Source organism: Narcine bancroftii, chromosome 4 (genome assembly GCF_036971445.1).
Source record: "Narcine bancroftii isolate sNarBan1 chromosome 4, sNarBan1.hap1, whole genome shotgun sequence".
NCBI lineage: Eukaryota > Metazoa > Chordata > Chondrichthyes > Torpediniformes > Narcinidae > Narcine > Narcine bancroftii.
The window spans coordinates 14,793,556-14,815,239 of NC_091472.1; the positions used below are offsets into that span (position 1 = coordinate 14,793,556).

The 21,684-nt window shown below is 44.3% G+C and overlaps 2 protein-coding genes across 7 annotated transcripts in view; one reads left to right on the forward strand and one right to left on the reverse strand.

The window, feature by feature from the left end:
* The window catches only part of phf10 (PHD finger protein 10), a 95,955-nt gene that overhangs the window by 41,671 nt on the left and 32,600 nt on the right, over nt 1-21,684 (reverse strand). Inside the window, exon 1 of one of the 5 annotated variants that reach the window (XM_069930804.1) lies at nt 10,708-10,907. The exons of the other annotated variants lie outside the window; for them this stretch is intronic. Within the exon in view, the coding sequence (XP_069786905.1) occupies nt 10,708-10,782 (75 nt within the window). The 5' untranslated portion in view covers nt 10,783-10,907. Of the gene's footprint in view, nt 1-10,707; nt 10,908-21,684 lie in introns of those variants that run through there. 5 annotated transcript variants of the gene reach the window in all.
* The window catches only part of LOC138760342 (endoplasmic reticulum membrane-associated RNA degradation protein-like), a 157,987-nt gene that overhangs the window by 36,728 nt on the left and 99,575 nt on the right, over nt 1-21,684 (forward strand). The gene's annotated exons all lie outside the window — the stretch shown is intronic.

Here is a 21,684-nt window from a genome sequence, read left to right on the forward strand (position 1 = left end):
ACATTGATTGGGATACCCATACGGTTAGAGGGCAGGATGGGCTAGAGTTCGTTAAATGTGTTCAGGATTGTTTTCTAAATCAGTTAGTAGAAGAATCGACTTGGGATGGTGTAATACTGGATCTCCTGTTAGGGAACGAGCTAGATCAGGTAGCGGACATTAATGTTGGAGAACCAATTGGGTCTAGTGATCATAATTCTGTTAGTTTTAGGGTAGTTTTAGGGAAGAACAAGGAGAGGCCTAAAGTTGAGGATCTGGATTGGAGAAGAGCAAATTTTGAAGGAATAAGAAGGGATTTGGGGAGCATTGAGTGGGACAGGATATTTTGAGGTAAGATGTAAATGAAAAATGGAGGATATTCAAAAATTAAATTTTGAGGGTACAGAGTAGATATGCCCCAGAGGATCAAAGGAAAGGCTGGAAGTCATAGGAAGGCTTGGTTTTCGAGGAATATTGGAAATTTGGTTAGGAGAAAAAGGGAGGTGTACAAGAGGTATAAAGAGCAGGGAGCTGATAATTTGAAGGAGGACTACAAGGAGTGTAGAAGGAATCTTAAGAAAGAAATTAGAAAGGCCAAAAAAAGGCATGAAGAGGCTTTGGCAGACAGAATAAAAATAAATCCAAAGGGTTTCTTTAGGTACATTAAAAGAAAAAGATTAGTGAGGGATAAAATTGGACCCCTTGTAGATAGCGAGGGTAGGCTAAGTGAGAAGTCAGAGGAAATGGGGGAAATTTTGAATGATTTCTTTGCCTCGGTATTCACTAGGGAAAAAAATATTGAACCAGTTGAAGTAAAGAAAAATAATGGGGAGGTCATGAAGCATATAAGGATAACCGAGGAGGTAGTGATGGCTGTGTTGAAAAAGATAAAGGTGGATAAATCTCCGGGACCGGATAAAATATTCCCAAGGACACTCAGGGAGGCTTGTTGGACAGATAGTGGGGCCATTAACAGAGATATTTAGGATGTCACTGGTCACGGGGGTAGTGCCAAAGGATTGAAAGGTGGCGCATGTGGTTCCGCTGTTTAAGAAGGGGTCCAAATGTAAACCTGGGAATTATAGGCCCGTGAGTCTGATGTCTGTGGTGGGCAAGTTGATGGAAAGTGTTCTGAGGGATGGTATTTATAAATATTTGGAGGTACAGGGATTGATAGGGAGTAATCAGCATGGTTTTGTCAGGGGTAGATCATGCTTGACAAACTTGATTCAGTTTTTTTGAGGGGGTTACAAAAAAGGTTGATGAAGGGAAAGCTGTGGATGTTGTCTATTTAGACTTTAGTAAAGCTTTTGACAAAGTTCCCTACAGGAGATTAGGAAAAAAGGTGGAGGCATTAGGTATAAATAAGGAGGTAGTGAAATGGATTCAGCAATGGTTGGATGGGAGCTGTCAGAGAGTAGTGGTAGAAAATTGTTTGTCCAATTGGAGGCCAGTGACTAGTGGAGTTCTTCAGGGATCGGTCCTGGGTCCACTATTGTTTATTATATATATTAACGATCTGGAAGTAGAAGACCCCAACAATGAAGACGCTGTTTACATCCGGTACCGCACGGATGGCAGTCTCTTCAATCTGAGGCGCCTGCAAGCTCACACCAAGACACAAGAGAAACTTGTCCGTGAACTACTCTTTGCAGATGATGCCGCTTTAGTTGCCCATTCAGAGCCAGCTCTTCAGCGCTTGACGTCCTGCTTTGCGGAAACTGCCAAAATGTTTGGCCTGGAAGTCAGCCTGAAGAAAACTGAGGTCCTCCATCAGCCAGCTCCCCACCATGACTACCAGCCCCCCCACATCTCCATCGGGCACACAAAACTCAAAACGGTCAACCAGTTTACCTATCTCGGCTGCACCATTTCATCAGATGCAAGGATCGACAATGAGATAGACAACAGACTCGCCAAGGCAAATAGCGCCTTTGGAAGACTACACAAAAGAGTCTGGAAAAACAACCAACTGAAAAACCTCACAAAGATAAGCGTATACAGAGCCGTTGTCATACCCACACTCCTGTTCGGCTCCGAATCATGGGTCCTCTACCGGCACCACCTACGGCTCCTAGAACGCTTCCACCAGCGTTGTCTCCGCTCCATCCTCAACATCCATTGGAGCGCTCACACCCCTAACGTCGAGGTACTCGAGATGGCAGAGGTCGACAGCATCGAGTCCACGCTGCTGAAGATCCAGCTGCGCTGGATGGGTCACGTCTCCAGAATGGAGGACCATCGCCTTCCCAAGATCGTATTATATGGCGAGCTCTCCACTGGCCACCGTGACAGAGGTGCACCAAAGAAAAGGTACAAGGACTGCCTAAAGAAATCTCTTGGTGCCTGCCACATTGACCACCGCCAGTGGGCTGATAACGCCTCAAACCGTGCATCTTGGCGCCTCACAGTTTGGCGGGCAGCAGCCTCCTTTGAAGAAGACCGCAGAGCCCACCTCACTGACAAAAGGCAAAGGAGGAAAAACCCAACACCCAACCCCAACCAACCAATTTTCCCTTGCAACCGCTGCAATCGTGTCTGCCTGTCCCGCATCGGACTGGTCAGCCACAAACGAGCCTGCAGCTGACGTGGACTTTTTTACCCCCTCCATAAATCTTCGTCCGCGAAGCCAAGCCAAGCCATATTAACGATCTGGAAGTAGGGGTGGAGAATTGGATAAGCAAGTTTGCGGATGATACAAAGATTGGTGGTGCTGTGGACAGTGAGGAATATTACTGTAGATTAAAAGGTGAGTTAGGAAGGCTGGAGGTGTGGGCTGAGAAATGGTTGATGGAATTTAATACAGATAAGTGTGAGGTGTTACATTTTGGAAAGGCAAATCTAAATAGGTCATATGCATTAAATGGTAGGCTATTGAGATGTGCAGAGCAACAAAGGGATTTAGGAGTTGTGGTAAATAGTACCCTCAAGGCTGATACTCAGGTAGATGGTGTGGTGAAGAAGGCATTTGGAATGTTGGCCTTCATAAATCGGAGTATTGAATTCAAGAGTAGGGAGGTTATGAAGAAATTGTACAGACTAGCCAAGGCAAATAGTGCCTTTGGAAGACTACACAAAAGAGTTTGGAAAAACAACCAACTGAAAAACCTCACAAAGATAAGCGTATACAGAGCCGTTTTCATACCCACACTCCTGTTCGGCTCAGAATCATGGGTCCTCTACCGGCATCACCTACGGCTCCTAGAACGCTTCCACCAGCGTTGTCTCCACTCCATCCTCAACATTCATTGGAGCGCTTTCATCCCTAACATCGAAGTACTCGAGATGGCAGAGGTCGACAGCATCGAGTCCACACTGCTGAAGATCCAGCTGCGCTGGGTGGGTTACGTCTCCAGAATGGAGGACCATCGCCTTCCCAAGATCGTGTTATATGGCGAGCTCTCCACTGGCCACCGTGACAGAGGTGCACCAAAGAAAAGGTACAAGGACTGCCTAAAGAAATCTCTTGGTGCCTGCCACATTGACCACCACCAGTGGGCTGATATCGCCTCAAACCGTGCATCTTGGCGTCTCACAGTTTGGCGGGCAGCAACCTCCTTTGAAGAAGACTGCAGAGCCCACCTCACTGACAAAAGGCAAAGGAGGAAAAACCCAACACCCAACCCCAACCCACCAATTTTCCCCTGCAACCGCTGCAACCGTGTCTGCCTGTCCCGCATCGGACTTGTCAGCCACAAACGAGCCTGCAGCTGACGTGGACATTTACCCCCTCCATAAATCTTCATCCGCGAAGCCAAGCCAAAGAAGAAGAAAGAAGACAAGGCATTGGTGAGGCCAAATTTGGATTACTTTGTACAGTTTTGGTCACCAAATTATAGGAAAGATATAAACAAAATAGAGAGAGTGCAGAGAAGGTTCACGAGAACGTTGACAGGATTTCAAGGTTTGAGTTACAGGGAAAGGTTGTGTAGACTAGGGCTTTTTTCTCTGGACCATAGAAGATTGAGGGGGGACTTGATAGAGGTGTTTAAGATTTTAAAAGGGACAGACAGAGTAAATGTGGATAGGCTTTTTCATTTAAGAGTGGGGGAGATTCAAACAAGAGGGCATGGTTTAAGATTGAAGGGGGAAAATTATAAGGGGAACATGAGGGGAAATTTCTTTACGCAAAGGGTGGTAGAGATGTAGAATGAGCTTCTGGCAGATGTGGTTGAGGCGGGATCATTCGTTACATTTAAGGAAAGACTGGATAGTTACATGGAGAGAAGACTGAAGGGGTATGGACCGGGTGCTGGTCAGTGGGACTAGGAGGGTGGGGATTTGTTACGGCATGGACTACTAGGGCCGAACTGGCCTGTTCTGTGCTGTAAGTGGTTATATGGTTAGTCCAACGAGCAACAAATCTCTCTCTGAAACAAACAAGAACCTTCCTGAGCACTAACCATTTACCTTTAAGCACCGGAACCTGGTGAAAATTCATAAATGTTAAATTTTGTGCACAGTCTAAGAATTGCCTGATACCAGTGAACTTGCAGAAGTGAGAAGCACAATCTATCAACTTTCCCCTGCTGATGCCACTCGACCCATTGAGTTCCTCCAACAGGTTGCTTTTGGCTTATGGTTCAAATGCCGGTTTCATTTCTGGCAGCACATGAATGTGGCACTTATTAGAGTCAGAAAAGGAAATCTGTATGAATGCCCTCATTTCCCTCAATGTCTTCTCTTCTTCCAGCTATCTATCCAATAGAATAATGGTTCCTTTTAGTTTGTGGGGTTTGATATGTGATACCCCACTCCTCCAAAACAAAGTTAGATTTTAGATGAGTAGAGGGTTTACACAGGTCCAGACCCACCCTCTCGACATCCCCTTCTGGATCCAGCAGCATGGTGAGGTCCAAGACAGCTGTGGGAAATTCTGTTGCAGTGAAGGGCCAGACCGAGGTTTGAAGCAAGAGATGCCCTTTCTGTGCTTCATGGCACATTTGTTAGATGGCTGTTGACTCTACGAGAGGGTTCGTCTGCCCCTCGACAGGTCTCGTTTTTCATCCTGCAGGGTGTCTAGCCACCCTCTGCACTAGGAAAGCCTGGTGGGGGAGTTGGTTTAGTTGCCAACCGCCCAACAATGTGACAGGTAGTACTGGGTTACCAGTAGCACTCAGATGAGTGACCTGACTCAGTGTACTGCCAAGAACTCGCATGGTTGACCATGATGTTCTCCCTCAACACTTCTCCTTTGTCATTCAATTGAGTGAGGTGGCACTGACTTGATTCCATTCCAATGGCATCTCTTTCTCTACCAATGTCAAATACCTAACCTTGATACCTGTCAACAAAATTAACTTTCGATCCTGTTTTAAAAGGGATACTGCCAACTACGCCAAATATGTCAACGAAATTAGCAGAAGGAATCCGTTTCACAGACTATTTCACATGATATATTATGGAGAGTTGGTAGCAGTCTCCACTGCTAAAATTTACTCTTTACAAGCACATACATTTATACATAGAGACAAACAAGCTGTTACAGAAATAGGATTACATCATGGAATAAACTTGTGATTAGTACATTAAAGCCTTCATTTTTTTTTGGTACTAAAATCTTAGTTTTATCTAATGTGAAGGAGAAAATGTCAATAATCTCTGTTAACATCCTTGACTTTGGTTTAGGCTTGACTTTAAATAATATCTTGATAAACAAATGTTGTATTAAAACGGGCTGTTTGCCAAATATCTTAGTGCCAATACTCAAAGCTGTTGGCACAAACTTTCTTTCACAGATTTGTTCTCAATTATTGTTAGTGACAGTGTCAACCTTCATAAAATTTCTTCCATAGTTACCCTCTGACCTGCTGTCTACATTATGCACCTTGATTAACACTTTCCATGCAATTCTCAGCTCCATGTCAATTCCACCTTACTCCTGACATATGATGCCCTCCTAACCACATTCACCTTGGGCCTCTTGGCTGTTGGCCACCACACCTCCCCCGCCCTTCTTCCCTCCTCCCCCACCTTTTTATTCAGGAGCTTGCCTGCTTTTTGCTCATTCCTTGACAAAAGGTTCCAGCTCAAAACATTTTTACATCATAGACCAGAAGCAATAGAAATTCACCAAGACAATGGTATCTTAAAACAATAAATGTTATTAATAACTATTAACAGAACATCCTACTTAAATTTAAACTTAAACCAAGCTATGCGCAAATGTGTGTGTGTGTGGATCACCAAACCAGTACAGCTTCTGAAAAGTCCATTGAAAGTTCAATCTTAGAAATCTTGTGTTGAAAATAATTCTTTAAACTGATGTTCAACAGTAATTATGGAGTAGGTGAAACACTGAGTGCTATGGGGTAATGTTAGAATAGTAACGGGTAAAATATGTCTTTATATGAGATAGATTGTGGGGGGGTTTAGTGTAGGTGATACTTCACAAACAGTAACACTTCACAAAAGACATCTTACTTAAAATGCAAGAGCTCTGGTGAAGCTGGATGTTGAGACTCTGGTTGGCTTTGTAGAAGCCATGAAAAATGCTGATCTATTGTGTTTGGATAATAAAGTCCAGGTTCAGAATGCTGATAAGACCTTTCAAAGATCGGGTTTGATGCCCTATAGGAAGTCATATGGTTTTTACAAGCAGAAAGAAAAATAAACAGCCAAATGATTCTTCTATTTGGGGGGGGTAGGGGAGAGGGGGGGAAGAGAGAGAGAGAGAGAGAGAGAGAGAGAGAGAGAGAGAGAGAGAGAGAGAGAGAGAGAGAGAAGTTCTTCAGTAGCAGTTGAGGCTACAAAATGGCAAGCTGGCATGCTTGTTGAAAACCCCATTTTGAAGATGGGTTGTAAGTTCTGGGTTCAGCCTGATGAAGACCCTTGTAGTCCTCACAAGGGGAATGACTGGCTCGAGTGTTTCTCCTGAAATAAGGGAATCAAGAGGAACTCTGTCGAGACCTGGAAGAAGAGGTTATGACTTGAAAAATCCAGGATGGGGCAAGTTTCTTCGGCAAGATACTTAAGTGACTGATTGAAAGAAATTAGTCTGTGTGTGTCTAACGAGCAACAAATTTCTCTCTGAAACCAACAAGAACCTTCCCTGAGCAGTAACCATTTAAATTTAAGCACCAAGGCCTGGTGAAAATTATAAATATTGAATTCTGTGCAGAGTATGAGAATTGCCAGATACCTGTGAACTTGGAGAAGTGAAAAGTGAATGATTGGACAGTGAAACAGAGAACTTTCATGAACATATTCACATTACATACATGTGCTCTTAGAATTAGAAGGGGGTTAAGTTAATAGTAATAAGTTTAAGATTGATCTTGTTATTATGTTTAAAGAAAATTAAAAGCAACTTTTGTTTAAGTAACCCTTGACTGGGTGAATTTCTATTGCTGCTGGGTTTTGGAGTCCTCTGGGCTCATAACACCTAGTCATCAGACTTCTCAAAACTCAAATTCTTGTCGAGTGCTTTCAGAGATATGTTTCTTCATACAAATGATTTTTCACAATTCCCCTTTTCCTTGACATTTCCACAAACTCAGGCAAGGGTTAAATGAAATAACCATAAAAACAGTCACGATCCAAATGAAAAAATGATTTTGCTTTCTTTACCCAGATACGGGTCAGTTACAATGGCCACAGCAAACACTGCTTTCCTCTAACATGAAGCTGCAGAAGTGATCATCTTCCCCGAAGTCACTTTAATTCTGGTTCTCCAAATTACTTTCTGATGAATTAAAATGGTTTATTCAAGTATCTTAATCACATGACTGGCTTGAGCAATACTCATTTTAGTTTCAGTTTCCCAAACACCGGAGTCATATAGCAGATGGCCTCTTATTTGAACAGATGTCTTCATGAGTAAACATCCATTGTTATAGTATTTCAATTGAAAAATAATAATACATAATACCGTTTACAACTTTGAACTTAGGTGCCTTTGCTTTAAAAAGGTGATCTGTGAGTGTCTTTCCCTGATCCAAACCCCAAGGCAACTTTACTAAAATAGAACATAAAATATAGATAATATTTCTACATTTTTCCCTCCTTTGCACATCCCATTGTACATCTTCTCCACTCTCTCCAACACCTCTACATCCTTCCTATATTGCAGCAAATAAAACTGCACACAATAGGCCCTTTCAAACAGTTGTGTAAAATGGGGATAATCAGGCAATTTGCATGGTTAGTAACCCAGGATACATGGCAATTTGAAAGGGTCCAACCCTATCAACCTGGTAGCAACCCAACCAGGCCCTTGACCTACCTCAGAGGTGGTCAGTGAACCACGTATAACTTACCCAAGTGCCTTGGTCTGGCAGTTTGAAAAGGGAAATGCCTGACCCAGTTACTCTGGTGACATCAGCGCTTGTGTCGCAGGGAAACCCCTGGCTGAGATGCTGCTGCCACAATCTGGGAGGGAGGGGAGTGTGGGAGGCTGCAATTGGGAGGGAGGGGAGAGTGGGGGGCTGCAATTGGGAGGGAGGGGAGAGTGGGGGGGCTGCAATTGGGAGGGAGGGGAGAGTGGGGGGGCTGCAATTGGGAGGGAGAGAGACCGCTGCCACAATTGAGGAGGGGGGAGAGAAGTTGCTGGCGTGATTGGTTGAGGGAGGGGGGAGAGTGGGGGGGGCTGCAATCGAGGGTTTTTCAAGAGATGGGTCGCGATGTGCTATCGCTACGAACGCCACTTTGGTTCGCAGCGATGGGTGAATGCGGGAGTGTGGGAGCAATAGCAGTTTTCCTTACCCATAATTCCACTGGAACCTCTCTGCCAGCGCCCTCGATCCAGTAATTGTAGACGGGTCCCAGGAGAGTTACCCGGGTGCTGCAGTTTGAAAGGGCCTACTAACACAAATATCACCTGACCAAGTTGCAACGTAATTTCCGAAATTTCATACACATTTCCCTGACTGACAAAGGCAAGCATGCCATACGCCTTCTTTATCATCTTGTCCACTCATGTTACAATTTCCAGGGAGCTGTGGACTTGCACCCACGGTCCACTTTGTACCTCAATGCTTCCAAGGTTTCTGCCATCATGTGACACAGTTGGTGTAGTGGTTAGCCCAAGTTTTACAGCAGCAGTGATTTCGACCAGGATTTGAATCTCATGCTGTCTGTAAAGAGTTAGTACGTTCTCCCTGTGCCTAAGTCCAATTTCCCCAGAGGCTCCAGTTTCCTCCCACCTTTTGAAACGTACTGGAGTTGTAGTTTAATTGGGTGTCATTCGGTGGCACGGGCTCGTGGACTGAAATGGCCCGTTACTGTGCTGTTATGTCTAAATTTCCTGAATATTCTAGTTACAATCCACCTCCCAAAGTGAAGCATCTCCTCTTAGTTTGGATTAAACACCATCTGCAACAAATGTACAGTAAAAGTCCAAAAATCCAGATGCCAGAAATCCTGATCACCCGAGAATCTGGACTTCTCAAAAACTCTCAAATTTGTTTTAAATTCAGCGGCCTTTTGTGTGCATTGCGTAAGCACCACAGATACACAGAAGTCATGGACTTTTACTGTACATTCTGTTGTATTCTTTGACAATCGTCTTCTGCAAAACTTACTAATTATATAATCTACATTTTTTCTCCAAACGGTGATGCTACGAATTGCCACTGACCACACCCTTGCAGTCAGAGAACCATCCCTCCATCAACAGTTTTCTCATATCAGGCCAATTCTAAATCTAATCCACCATTTCTTTCTCCACAGGTGCTGCCTGACCCGACGAGTGCTTCCAGCACTTTGTGTTTTTTAAAATTTCTCCCAATGAACCACTGTTAACTCATCTCCCAAATGATAATGTGATTGCCTTGATCAATAATTGACTCACTCCACAACATGCTGTTACAGTGTTGTTCATGGGACCTTGCTCTGTGCAAAGAACCTTGTTTGGTTGTCTCACTCTCCAATACTGGGCAGAGCAGGTTCACCCTATTGTGCATTTACCATCGAGAACTTGTGCAAATCCCTCTGTTCAGGTCCAGTCCTCTCATTACGGGAAGGAGGTGGAAAGGATTGGATGTGGAGTAGATTGAGCAGGATGTTGCCTGGATTGGAGAACGTGGCTTAGGTTAACAGAGCCGGGGCTTTTCTCTTTGGAGCAAAGGAGGATGGGCGGTGACTTAATGGAAATCTAGGAGATTCTGAGAAGCAATAAGGTAGGGTGGGGACAGCCAGCACGAGAGTCGTAAACACCATAGGGCATCTGTGCAAGGTGAGGACACAGAGAGCAGCGGATGCTTGGAATGCATTGCCAAGGGTGGTGGTGGAGACTCTGAGACAGGCACGTGGATACAAGAAAAACAGTAGTTATGGGTGGAAGGTTGGGAAGGTTTAGCTTGTTGAGTGTCAGCACAACACGATGGGACGAAGGGCCTGGAACAGACCCACAGTTGCTGTGAAGCCCTAACTTCTCTAGTTAGGAGAGGGTTCAGTAAAAACACCATTCTTGTATAGGCATGGTTGGTCCTGGTGGCTGGAAGCATCCGGGATTGCAGAGGCCCTTAGGGTGGGAGACAGGCCCTTGCACCAGGACCCCCCCCAAAGATTGTTCCGCTTTGCACCGACCGCGTGACCTTCCCGCTGTTTCCCTGAGCAGCAAACACATAATCAACCCTCGCCGCCTCTCCGAGGCGGGCGGCGCCCAGAAACAAACCCCCCCACCCCCGGCTCAGCGGAGGGAAGGATCGCCCGGCCCGGCCCGGCCCGGCCCGGCCCTCAGTCGTCCGGAAGGCAGAGGGACTGAGGGCGCCGTTTCCCTCCACTCACCCTGCCGGACTGCGCTCCTGGAGTGGCCGGGTTGCTGTCGCACAGACGGCCCGCGGATGCGGCGGCCGCCGCCATTTTCACGGCGCTGGGTCTCGCCGGCCAGTGGGGCCGACCATGAGGCTTCCCTGGAACGACCCGGGCATCCCGACCATGAGCCTTTCCTGCAACCACCCGGGCATCGTCATGGTCGGCCCACTTGGCCGCCAACTCTGGCCGGATCCCGAGCCTTGGAATCCAGATTTGGCTCCGGGTGCTGGCGCAACCAGAGCAGAATCATGAGCTTTGGAATATGAGGAAGTGATTCATGCCACTGCAAACAGTTTAATTGTTGTCATGGGTTCAGTGCACATGTCCATTGCAAGCCCCAATTTGGGGTGCTCCTGAGAGTGGGTCGGTGGCCTCGCTCACTCTGAAACGAAAGTGTGGTGACATACCGCTCGCCGACTGCAGGGGGCGATCTCTGGACCTGCAGGAAGATCACCGGAGGACAGGCCACACCCGGCCGGCTGTCAATCAACCGAGCTGACTCGACCAAACTCCACCCGTTGGGCTGTCAATCAACCGCCCGGGATCTCATCCTGGGCCGGCCCCTCCCGAGCCAGTCCCTGCAGTGCAGCTCCCACTGGAGCAGGGACTTTGAACTGAATCAAGCCTGTTGCACAGTCTTTCTCGAGTTTTGGGCGGCGGCCGTGCATCGCAGAAAGGTCACATTGATCGAACAACCACCTCGAATTATTTTCAAAGAAGTGATTTTTCAGAGTGTGCACATCATCAGGCAATATAGAGTCGTGCAGCGGGCAACAGGCCCTTTGGGGCTGTGGGCTCAGACCTCTCCCGCTTAACGCTCCTGACGCCGACTGCATCACCAGATCCGGCTCCACCAGTATCATCAAGTTTCCAGATGACGTGGCGGCGGACGGCCTCGTCAGCAACGAGAAGAGGAGGAAATTCTTGTGAAATGGTGTGAGAGCAACAACGGGCATCTCAATGTGGACAAGGTGGAGATGATCGTGGACTTGAGAGGGCCAGCGTAGAACACCCTCTGCTGCACATCAGCAACTCTGTGGTGGAGAGAGTGGAGAGCACCAAGTTCCTTGGTGTTCATGGACAACCAACCTCTCATTTGTCAGGAAGGCGCAACAGTGACTGCACTTCCTGAGAAGACTGAAGCGGGCAAGGCTACCGGCCACCATTATGTCAACCTATAGGAGCTCTATCAAGAGCGTCCTGGCTGGCTGCATCACAGTGTGTTATGGGTTGCTGCAGAGAAAGAGCTCCACGGAATGGATCACTGGAGACCACTCCCCTCTCGACATGATCTACCGGGGTTGTGTGCAAAATCATTGAGGACCCTTTCCACCCCACACACAACATCTTCCAGCTGCTCCTGTCGGGGAAGAGATACAGGAGGCTGAGAGCCAGGCCCACCAGGCTGAGGAACAGTTTCTTCCCACGGGCAGTGAGAATGTTGAACGATCAAAGGAATTGCTCACACTAACCAACCGAGACTTTCCTACTCATAAAACAATATTTGTAGAGTCCAGCCTTTGGGAGTGCTTGTGCACGAATATCACAGTTTGTTTTGGAGGTGTAAATGGTAATCGAAGGCAAATGAATGTTGACCTTCTTCATTAGTGGGTTTGAAAAGCTGGGAGTTTATGCTGCAACTGGTGTGGCCTGTCCTCCGGTGATCTTCCTGCAGGTCCAGTGATCGCCCCCCCCCCCTGCAGTCGGCTAGCGGTATATCACCACACTTTTGTTTCAGATGGTCTCAATAGGGTGAACTGGAGAGGGTACAGGTAAGGCAGCACCTAGAGTACTGAGTGTAGTTCTGGTCTTTCTTACTTGAGAAAGGACATATTGACCTTGTGGGGCAGAGGAGGTTCACCTGATTGAGTTTTGGAGATAAAGGGGCTAGCCTATGAGGAGAGATTAAATTGCTTGGAATTCTATTCCCTGAGTGGGGCATCTGAGTAAAACTAAAATTATGATAGAAACAGGTGAAATAGAAGCAGGAAAGTTCCACTAGTATTTCAGTCTAGAACTGGGGAATATAGCTGAGATGCATGCAGAGGAATTTCTTCAGCCAGAGGGTGGTAAATCAGTGGAGTTTGTTGCCAGAGGTGGTTGTGGAGGCCAGATCATTGCGTGTATTTAAGGCAGAGATTGATAGGTTCTTGTTTAGCCAGGGCATCAAAGGTTGTGGGGAGAAGGCTGGGCAGTGAGGCTGAGTGGGAAAATGGATCAGCTCATGATTAAATGGCAAGATGGACTCGATGGGCTGAATGGCCTATTTCTGTTCCTCAGTCTTATGAGAATTGAGAGAGTAGATTTATGGCCGAGATAAGGAGGAAATGCTTCTCCCAGGGAGAATTCTCTGTCCAAGGAAGAAGTAAAAACTACCTCATCAAATATATTTAAGACACAGATACATGGAAATTTGCATGATTGGGGAAATTAAGGGTTATGGGTAAAAGAACAGGTCTGTAGAGCTGAATCCATGGCCAGATCAGCTGTGATCTTGTTGAATGGCAGGTTGGGTGTGATGGCCTACTCTTTCACATATTGTATTTCTTAGGTGTTCTCTCTGAAAGTTCATTCAAAATGTGGATCAGTCTCTGATTTAAAATGTTGCTCCCAGGTACCTTTTAAACCTTTTCCCTCAAACCTTAAATTGTTTTAAATTAACATCCTTTTATCCTGAAATTGTGGCCTCTTGTACTAGACTCCCCGGCCATGGGAAACAACTTTGTCACATCTACTCTGTCCAGGCCTTTCAGCATTCGAAATGTTTCTTATGAGGTCCCTCCTCATCCTTCTTTACTCAACAAGTACAGTCCAAGAGCAGACAAACATTCCTCATATGCTAACCCTTTCATTCCTGGTAACATTCTTGTAAGTATTCTCTGAGCCCTTTACAATGCTAGCACGTCCTTTCTCAAATAAGGCACCCAAAACTATTCACAGTACTCCAAGCGAGGTCTCACCAGCACCCTTATAGTCTCATCATTACCTACTCTTGTATGTATGTTATTCCACGATAAATAAATGCCAACATTTGCTTTCTTCACTGTTGACTCAAGCTGGAAGTTCATCTTTAGGGGATCCTGCACGAGGACTCCCAAGTCCCTTTGCACCTCTGAATTTTGAATTTTCTCTCTATCTAAATAATAGTCTGCCTGTCTTTTTCTTGTACCAAAGTGCGTGACCGTACACTTCCCAACATTGTATTTCATCTGCCATCTCTTTACCTATTTTCCTAATCTATCCAAGACTCTCAGCAGCCTTTCCGTGTCCTCAGCACCACCAGCTCTGCCACCTATTTTGGTGTCATCTGCAAATTTAGCCACAAAGCTATCTATTCCATTATCCAAATCATTTATATACAATGTAAAAAGAAGAGGCCCCAACACTGATCCCTGTGCAACACCACTAATAACAGGCAAACAATCTGAATAGGATCCCTTTATTCTCACTCTGTTGCCTGCCTATTAACCAATGCTAGTATCCTTCCTCTAATTCCATAAGCTCTCATCATGTTAAGCAGCCTTATATGTGGCACTTTGTTGAAGGCCTTATAAAAGTCCAAGTATACAACATTCACTGCTTCTCCCCTGTCTATCCTGTTTGTTAACTCCTCAAAAAATTGTAGTAGGTTTGTCAGGCATAATTTTCCTTCAAGGAAACCATGCTGACTTGAACCTATCTTATGATCCTCCTCTAGGTACTTCGTAACCCCATCTATGACAATTGATTTCAACATCTTTCCAACCACTGAAGTCAGGCTAATAGATCTAAAGTTTCCTTTCTGCTTCCTTAAATAGTGGAGTGACATTCGTGATTCTCCTGTCCTCTAGAACCATGCCAGAATCCATTTGATTCCTGAAAGATCATAACCAATGCCTCTACAATCTCTACTGAAACCTCCTTCAGAATTCGAGGATGCATTCCATCCGGGAGACCTTCTCTACCCATAGACCATTTATCTTCCGAAGTAACTTCTCTCTCATGATATTGACAGCACTCATTTCACTTCCTAGATACCCTTGAGAGTCCAGTATGCTACTCATGTCAGTTGCAGACTGATCCAAAATGTCTATTCAGTTCCTCTGCCTATCCACCCTGTCTCCCATTACAATCTCTCCAGTGTCATTTTTGAATAGTCCTATGTCTACTCTTGTCTCTCTTTTGCTCTTTATATACTTAAAAAAGCATTTAGAATCCTCTGATATTATTTGCTAACCTTTCATAATTTCTCTTTTCTTTCCTAATCAGCTTCTTAGCTGCCTTCTCTAAGTTTTTAAAAGTTTCCCAGTCCTCTATCTTCCTTGTATGTCCTAGATGCTATCACTACTCCTCTCTGATTCCAGTCTACGATATAGTCCTAGATTCAGTTGTTGAGAGGGTACTGAGTCAAAGGTCACATAGCTTGGGGATGTTTGCTTGGTAATATTGAGTTAAAAGTGGAGCTGTAGTCAATAAAGAGTAGTCCAAGTGTTCCAGGACTGTGTGTAGGGCCAAGAAGATAGCATCTGCTGTGGACCTGTTTTGGGTGTATGCAAACTGGAGTGATTCAAAGGTGGCTGGTAGGTGTGTGCCGGTAATGCCATTAGTCTCTGGATCTCCTGATCTTTATCATCAAGCTGGACTTGTTGTTTTCAGCCAAGAAGTTGAGTCTTTTCAAAAGTGCCAATTATGGTGGACTTCAGAGCTCCTACAAGTGATCATCTATGAAACATTCTCTCAAGAGGAGTTAACGTTCTGGGATCCTTAAGAACTTCAACATAAATATTCTTGTGGCAACCTTTCAATTGTTGCTTTGGAGCTCGTTTGATCATGATCAGACCAAACCCTTGGTACCTGTCATGGATCAGGTGTTGCAGACATAATCTAATGGACGTCAGTGTCGGGGTGATGCAGTGAGTCCTTAAGCTTGTATTTCTGGCAAAACAGTGTTAGATATGACACAAAGAAGCTCCAGGCATTTTGTCAGGAGGAACCAGGTGGCTCACTTTATACATTTTTTGAATCAAGCATCTTGATGTCAAATGCACGTCGGAAAAGGCAAGGTTGGTAGATAGGTATTATGAACTAGTTCAATACACATCAATATTTCAGCGCCAGAAACCCAGCTTCAAAGCTCACACTGTCTGTAAGGAGTTTGTACATTTTCCCTGTGTCTATGTGGGTTTCCTCCAGGTGCTCCAATTCAAGATTCCTTTATTGTCATGTAAGAACAGTGCAATATTACACAAAATTTGCTTTAGTCTGCACCAAGGCAAATTCAACATTGGCAGAAATTGTCTGAAGCACCTCTTACCATCAGAGGTAGAGAAGCAAAAGAGAGTTCCCCCCAGTCACTGAGTGTCCGTGGATTCGCCTCCAGTGCTGCCACACCCCCTGCAGGCATACAGAGTCCAGTCCAAACCACCAGCAGCCGAACTCCAAATCTGAACCTCTGACTCGATCAGGAAACATTCAGCGCCCTTGGCACTCTCTCACATCCCAGTTCCAATACTTGGTACCCCCTCAGCCAGTCTCCAGAAGTCTTCTGCCTGGTTTGAATCCCTCAACAGCATTCACCAGCAGCCCACGTGGGTTCCTCGCCTCGATCTCTGTCAGCCCACTGCCTATGTGTTCTTCAACCTCAAAGCGCCTCAATGGTCTGCCAGCATGGTCATTGTCCCATGGGTCTCCTCTGCTTCTTCTCAAATCATGGATGATCTCCCTGTTTTCTGGTGCCTTGCACCAGTCTTCTGCTTCCCTGGAGTCTGAACCCCTCGTGGGTTCCACCATCTTGGGTGCAGACCCCACAGTCTCAGAATTTTTAAAAAACCATCGGCTCCATTAACAAGCCATTTAAAGCCTGTACGGAACTGACGGCAGTCAGGTTGGGCAGCTCAACCCCGCAGGAGCGCTGTGTTTCCTCTCCCTGCTCTCCCCTGGTCCACACCAGCGGCAGTGCCGCCATTTTCACTTATACACTTACCTTCCACCCTCCAAAAACGTACATAGTTTGTTGGTTAATTTGGGGTGGCACAGGCTCGTGGGTTGGAAATGGCCTATTATCGTGATGGGTGGCTAAATTTAAAATATTTTAAATTGTCAATGACAATATTTCACTTTTACCTATACCTAGGTTATAGCCTTTATGGAATTTCAATTCCTGTTGTTGATTGTCTTTTAAGTATTTGGCCAACAACGTAATCACTACCCATTAATTAATAATTTGACAATATCTTGAGATTGAGGAAACTTTTTAATATGCATATAAAAAATGTATAGACAATAAAATGTTTTAGGTAAAGGCCAGCATTTTGCCCAATTAGTCATGGTGTTTTGTGCTGAATTTCCACCAATATTTGGTGCACAGGAATTAATAATAGAAATATAAAAAGTGCAGACACTTATTTTAATGTTATACATAGATTTTGTTGTGTGATTAAACAGGAAGAGCTATGGAAAATGATATTTTCTCTTAACAATTTAGGTACTTTGGAGAAGTAGATCAGGGGCAAGTTCCTGTGGCATCCTGTTGTTTTAATGATGTTGGATGCATTTGATTTTATTTGCTTTGCTGTTGGAAGTTGGTTCTCTGCAGTCCAGAAGACAGCTTCTGGGATAAGCTGAAAATTTTTAGTACTCCATATGAACCAGGAGAGTCCTTTCACCTGGATCTTCAGGGCTAAACCCACTATCAGAAAACACCCCTGCCTGGGATTGTCCCCACCTTCTTCCACCAGCCTGTTCAGGGGGCTTGTCGTTGTTTGGTCTTGGGACCTCTTGCTTCAAAGTCAGCTGGGAGACTTTTAGCTCCCAACATGTCTGAATCTCTTCCTACAACTCTTTGTAAAAAATATCCAGACCTTGATTTTAAAGCCTTCTGAAGTATATTATATGTTCTGCATTGAAGAAGTTTTGAGAATTTTTCTCGCTGCTCCCCCTCTGCAATTCCTGCTGTTCTCAAGGTCTTCTTCTTTGGCTTGGCTTTGCGGACGAAGATTTATGGAGGGGGTAAATGTCCACGTCAGCTGCAGGCTCGTTTGTGGCTGACAAGTCCGATGCGGGACAGGCAGACACGGTTGCAGGGGAAAATTGGTTGGTTGGGGTTGGGTGTTGGGTTTTTCCTGCTTTGCCTTTTGTAAGTGAGGTGGGCTCTGCGGTCTTCTTCAAAGGAGGTTGATGCCCGCCAAACTGTGAGGCGCCAAGATGCACGGTTTGAGGCGATATCAGCCCACTGGCGGTGGTCAATGTGGCAGGCATCAAGAGATTTCTTTAGGCAGTCCTTGTACCTTTTCTTTGGTGCACCTCTGTCACGGTGGCCAGTGGAGAGCTCGCCATATTACACGATCTTGGGAAGGCGATGGTCCTCCATTCTGGAGACGTGACCCACCCAGCGCAGCTGGATCTTCAGCAGTGTGGACTCGATGCTGTCGGCCTCTGCCATCTCGAGTACTTCGATGTTAGGGATGAAGTCGCTCCAATGAATGTTGAGAATGGAGCAGAGACAACGCTGGTGGAAGCGTTCTAGGAGCCGTAGGTGATGCTGGTAGAGGACCCATGATTCGGAGCCGAACAGGAGTGTGGGTATGACAAAGGCTCTGTATACGCTTATCTTTGTGAGGTTTTTCAGTTGGTTGTTTTTCCAGACTCTTTAGTGTAGTCTTTCAAAGGCGCTATTTGCCTTGGCGAGTCTGTTGTCTATCTCGTCTACAGTCATGTAATCAGCCAAATCTTGCACTACATGCTTTACATGCTATTCTTTAATCTCTGGCCAAAATCAGCCTCCTTATGTACCACAATTGATTCATATTTAAATTTCTTGAATTTTTGTTTTCCTTAACGATTGTCAAAATCAGAACCAAATTCAGGATTTATTGACATGAACAAGTCACAAAATTCGGTGCTTTGCCACAGCATTCATAGTGCAACCATTCATATAAACCACTTTAACAACGATAAATAAAAAAAAACACAAAAGAATGCACGAAATGTAAGCCAGTGTCTTTGGAATCTGATGGCAATGGAGAAAAAAAGCTGTCCTTGTGCCGCTGAATGCTTGTCTTCAGGCTCCTATACCTTTTTTCCAATGGTTGCAGAGTGAATAGGGCATGGTCTGGGTGGAGGGAGTCTTTGAGGATAGAGGCTGGTTTATTAATACACCACCTCATGTAGATGTCCATATTGGAGTGACGGCTAGTGCCTGTGATGTCGCAGGCAGAGTTAACAACCCCCTGGAGTTTTATCACCCTGAAGTTGGCGTCTCCATACTAGACATCCCCTTTCACACTGACACCTTGACCTGGTAATTGATGGCTAATCTAATGGTTAAAGGTCCAGTGTGAACGCTCCTTAACCAGCACAAGGCATCAAATGATGGATTGTATCATCCCCAGCATCAACTGATACCTTTGTGCTGATTAGCCCAGTGTGAAAGGGACATGGACCATCCAGGGACAAAGTAGCGACGTGTTGATGACATTTTTGCGTGAGTGCAGGTATGTGAAGGAAACAAAAGATTAAAAAGATATAAATTTTGCTAACCTGTATAAACCTTTCTAAAGGCCTGTGGGAAAGTCGCAGTGGGAGCGGGACCCCTCCATGATCCCTTTCTCTGCTGCTCAGAATTCTGGGAGGGCAGGTCCACCATCGCTCTTTCCCACAGTCTTTATAAAGTGTGTGCTATTGCCACTAAAACTTTCTCAAAGTCTTTATAAATTGTGATGCTTTGTATTTTATATCACTTTCCCCACGATCTTTTATAAATTTATAATGGTTTATATAGGTCGGCACAACAACAGGGACTGAAGAGCTCATACTGTGCTGTACATAATGCTCACTGGTATGTTATAATTAGACATGATTCATTTTGTTTAAATACAACATCATAATACATTGATCAGGATTTAGGGTCAGTCCACCATTACTCGATGTGTCACTCAGACATCATCAGTTCCCGGGGATGCCTTGTGATGAGTGAAAGGACACACAGAACTGGTTAACAGTGGTCCAGAATGAAAGGCAAAAATGGCTTCCTTAACCAGTTCACTGAATGGCCAATCTACTAGTTAGTCATTGTGAAAGTGATGCACCAGCCAGACCCTAACTGCACCTGTAGAAGTTTTCAAGAGTCTTCGGTGACATACCAAATTTCTAGCAAAGTATAGCTGCTGGTGAGCCTTCTTCATGATTGCATTGACAAGGAGGCTCCAGGACATATACTCAGAGATGTTCACACCCATGAATTTGAAGTTCTTGACCCTCTCCACTTCTGAGCTCTTGATGGGTCATGTTCCCCTGACTTCCTCCTAAAGTCCACAATCATCTCCGTGGTCGTGCTAATGCTGAACACAAGATGCTTGGCATGACACCATTCAACGAGCTGATCTATCTCCATCCTATACACTTCGTCATGGCCGTTTGTGATTCTGCCAAAAACTGTGGTGTGATTGGCAAATTTGATAGCATTGGAATTGTGCCAAGCCATGCAATCATAGGCGTATAATGAGTAGAGCAGTGGGCTGAGCACGCATCCTTGAGGTGTGCCTGTGTTGATAATCAGTGAGGAGGAGACAATGTTTCCAATTAATACTGACTGCGGTCTTCTGATGAGTAAGTCAAGGATTCAGTTGCAGAGAGGGGTGCAGAGGTCCAGAGTTTGTAGCTTTTTAAAAATATTTTATTTATGAAAGAATAGAAGCAACCAGTGAAGTATAACAATATATCAAAATTTAAACATGGTTTACAGAAAAACTACCAAATAAAAAAAAGCCCAAACCCAAAACTACACCCTCCCTCTATCTTGCATCAAAACCCCCTAACTACTCACAAAAAAAGAAAAAGAAGAGAATACAAAACACAGTTCACTTAATATATGATAAGGAGACTCAGCGGCACTCAAAACCCTATCCTTAAGTTTTCAAATTAAAATAATCCAAATACATAATATTTATCCCTTAAATTATGTTATCTTCTCCAATGGAATACACAACCTTAATTCTAAATGCCATCTTTGTAAATTAAGATCCATTTGATCTTTCCACGAACTAGCTATACATTTCCTCACCACTGCTGAAGCTAATCTCAAAAAAGCCATTTGAAATTTATCTAATTTATAAAACAAACCCAATTCACTAATATCTCCAATTAAAAAAAAATAGGGATCTAAAGAAAATTTTATTTTCAAAATATTCTGTAAATGATCTCTTTCCCTATACCAAAAAAACCTAACCTTATCACGAAACCAGACTGAGTGTAAAAACGTACCTTTCTGATCATTACGACAAAAAGACAGATCAGTGACACTCATGTTATATCTTTTCAGATGTTCCGGAGTCAAATATAATTGATGTATAAAATTGTAGGTTACGTCTATACCTAACATTTACAATTTTTGTCATGTTATCTCTATAAATATTTCTCCAATGATCATTATCAAAATCAACTTCCAAGTTCTTCTCTATTTAAGCCATGATTTATGCATCTGAATTTTAGACATTTTCTGCTGCAACAATTTATACATTTCAGAAATAAAACCTTTCTTCCTTCCATCAACATTTCAAATTTCGACTCTTTAGGTAAAAGCAAATGTCTCCCAAACTAATCATACAACATTGATTTAATTTGGTAATAACAAAAAAGTGTATGAGTAGGTATTTGATATTTTTCCTTCAATCTTTCAAATGGTAAAAAAAATGACTCAATTCAAAACAATCATTTATCATCTTAATCCCTTTCTGATCCCAAATTTTGAGGTTATTATTAACTGTAAAAGGTAAACATTTATTCTGATTCAAAGGAATATATCTAGACAATTTACCTTGATTACCAATTTCTTTATTTACCCCTTCCCAAATACCTATCAAATGGAATAAAATAAAACACCTGATTTATAAAAACATATTAATTTACCATTCCATTTATAAATAAAATCTCTTCTATCTTCTCCAATTCTATTTAGTTCAAAATCTTCCCAAG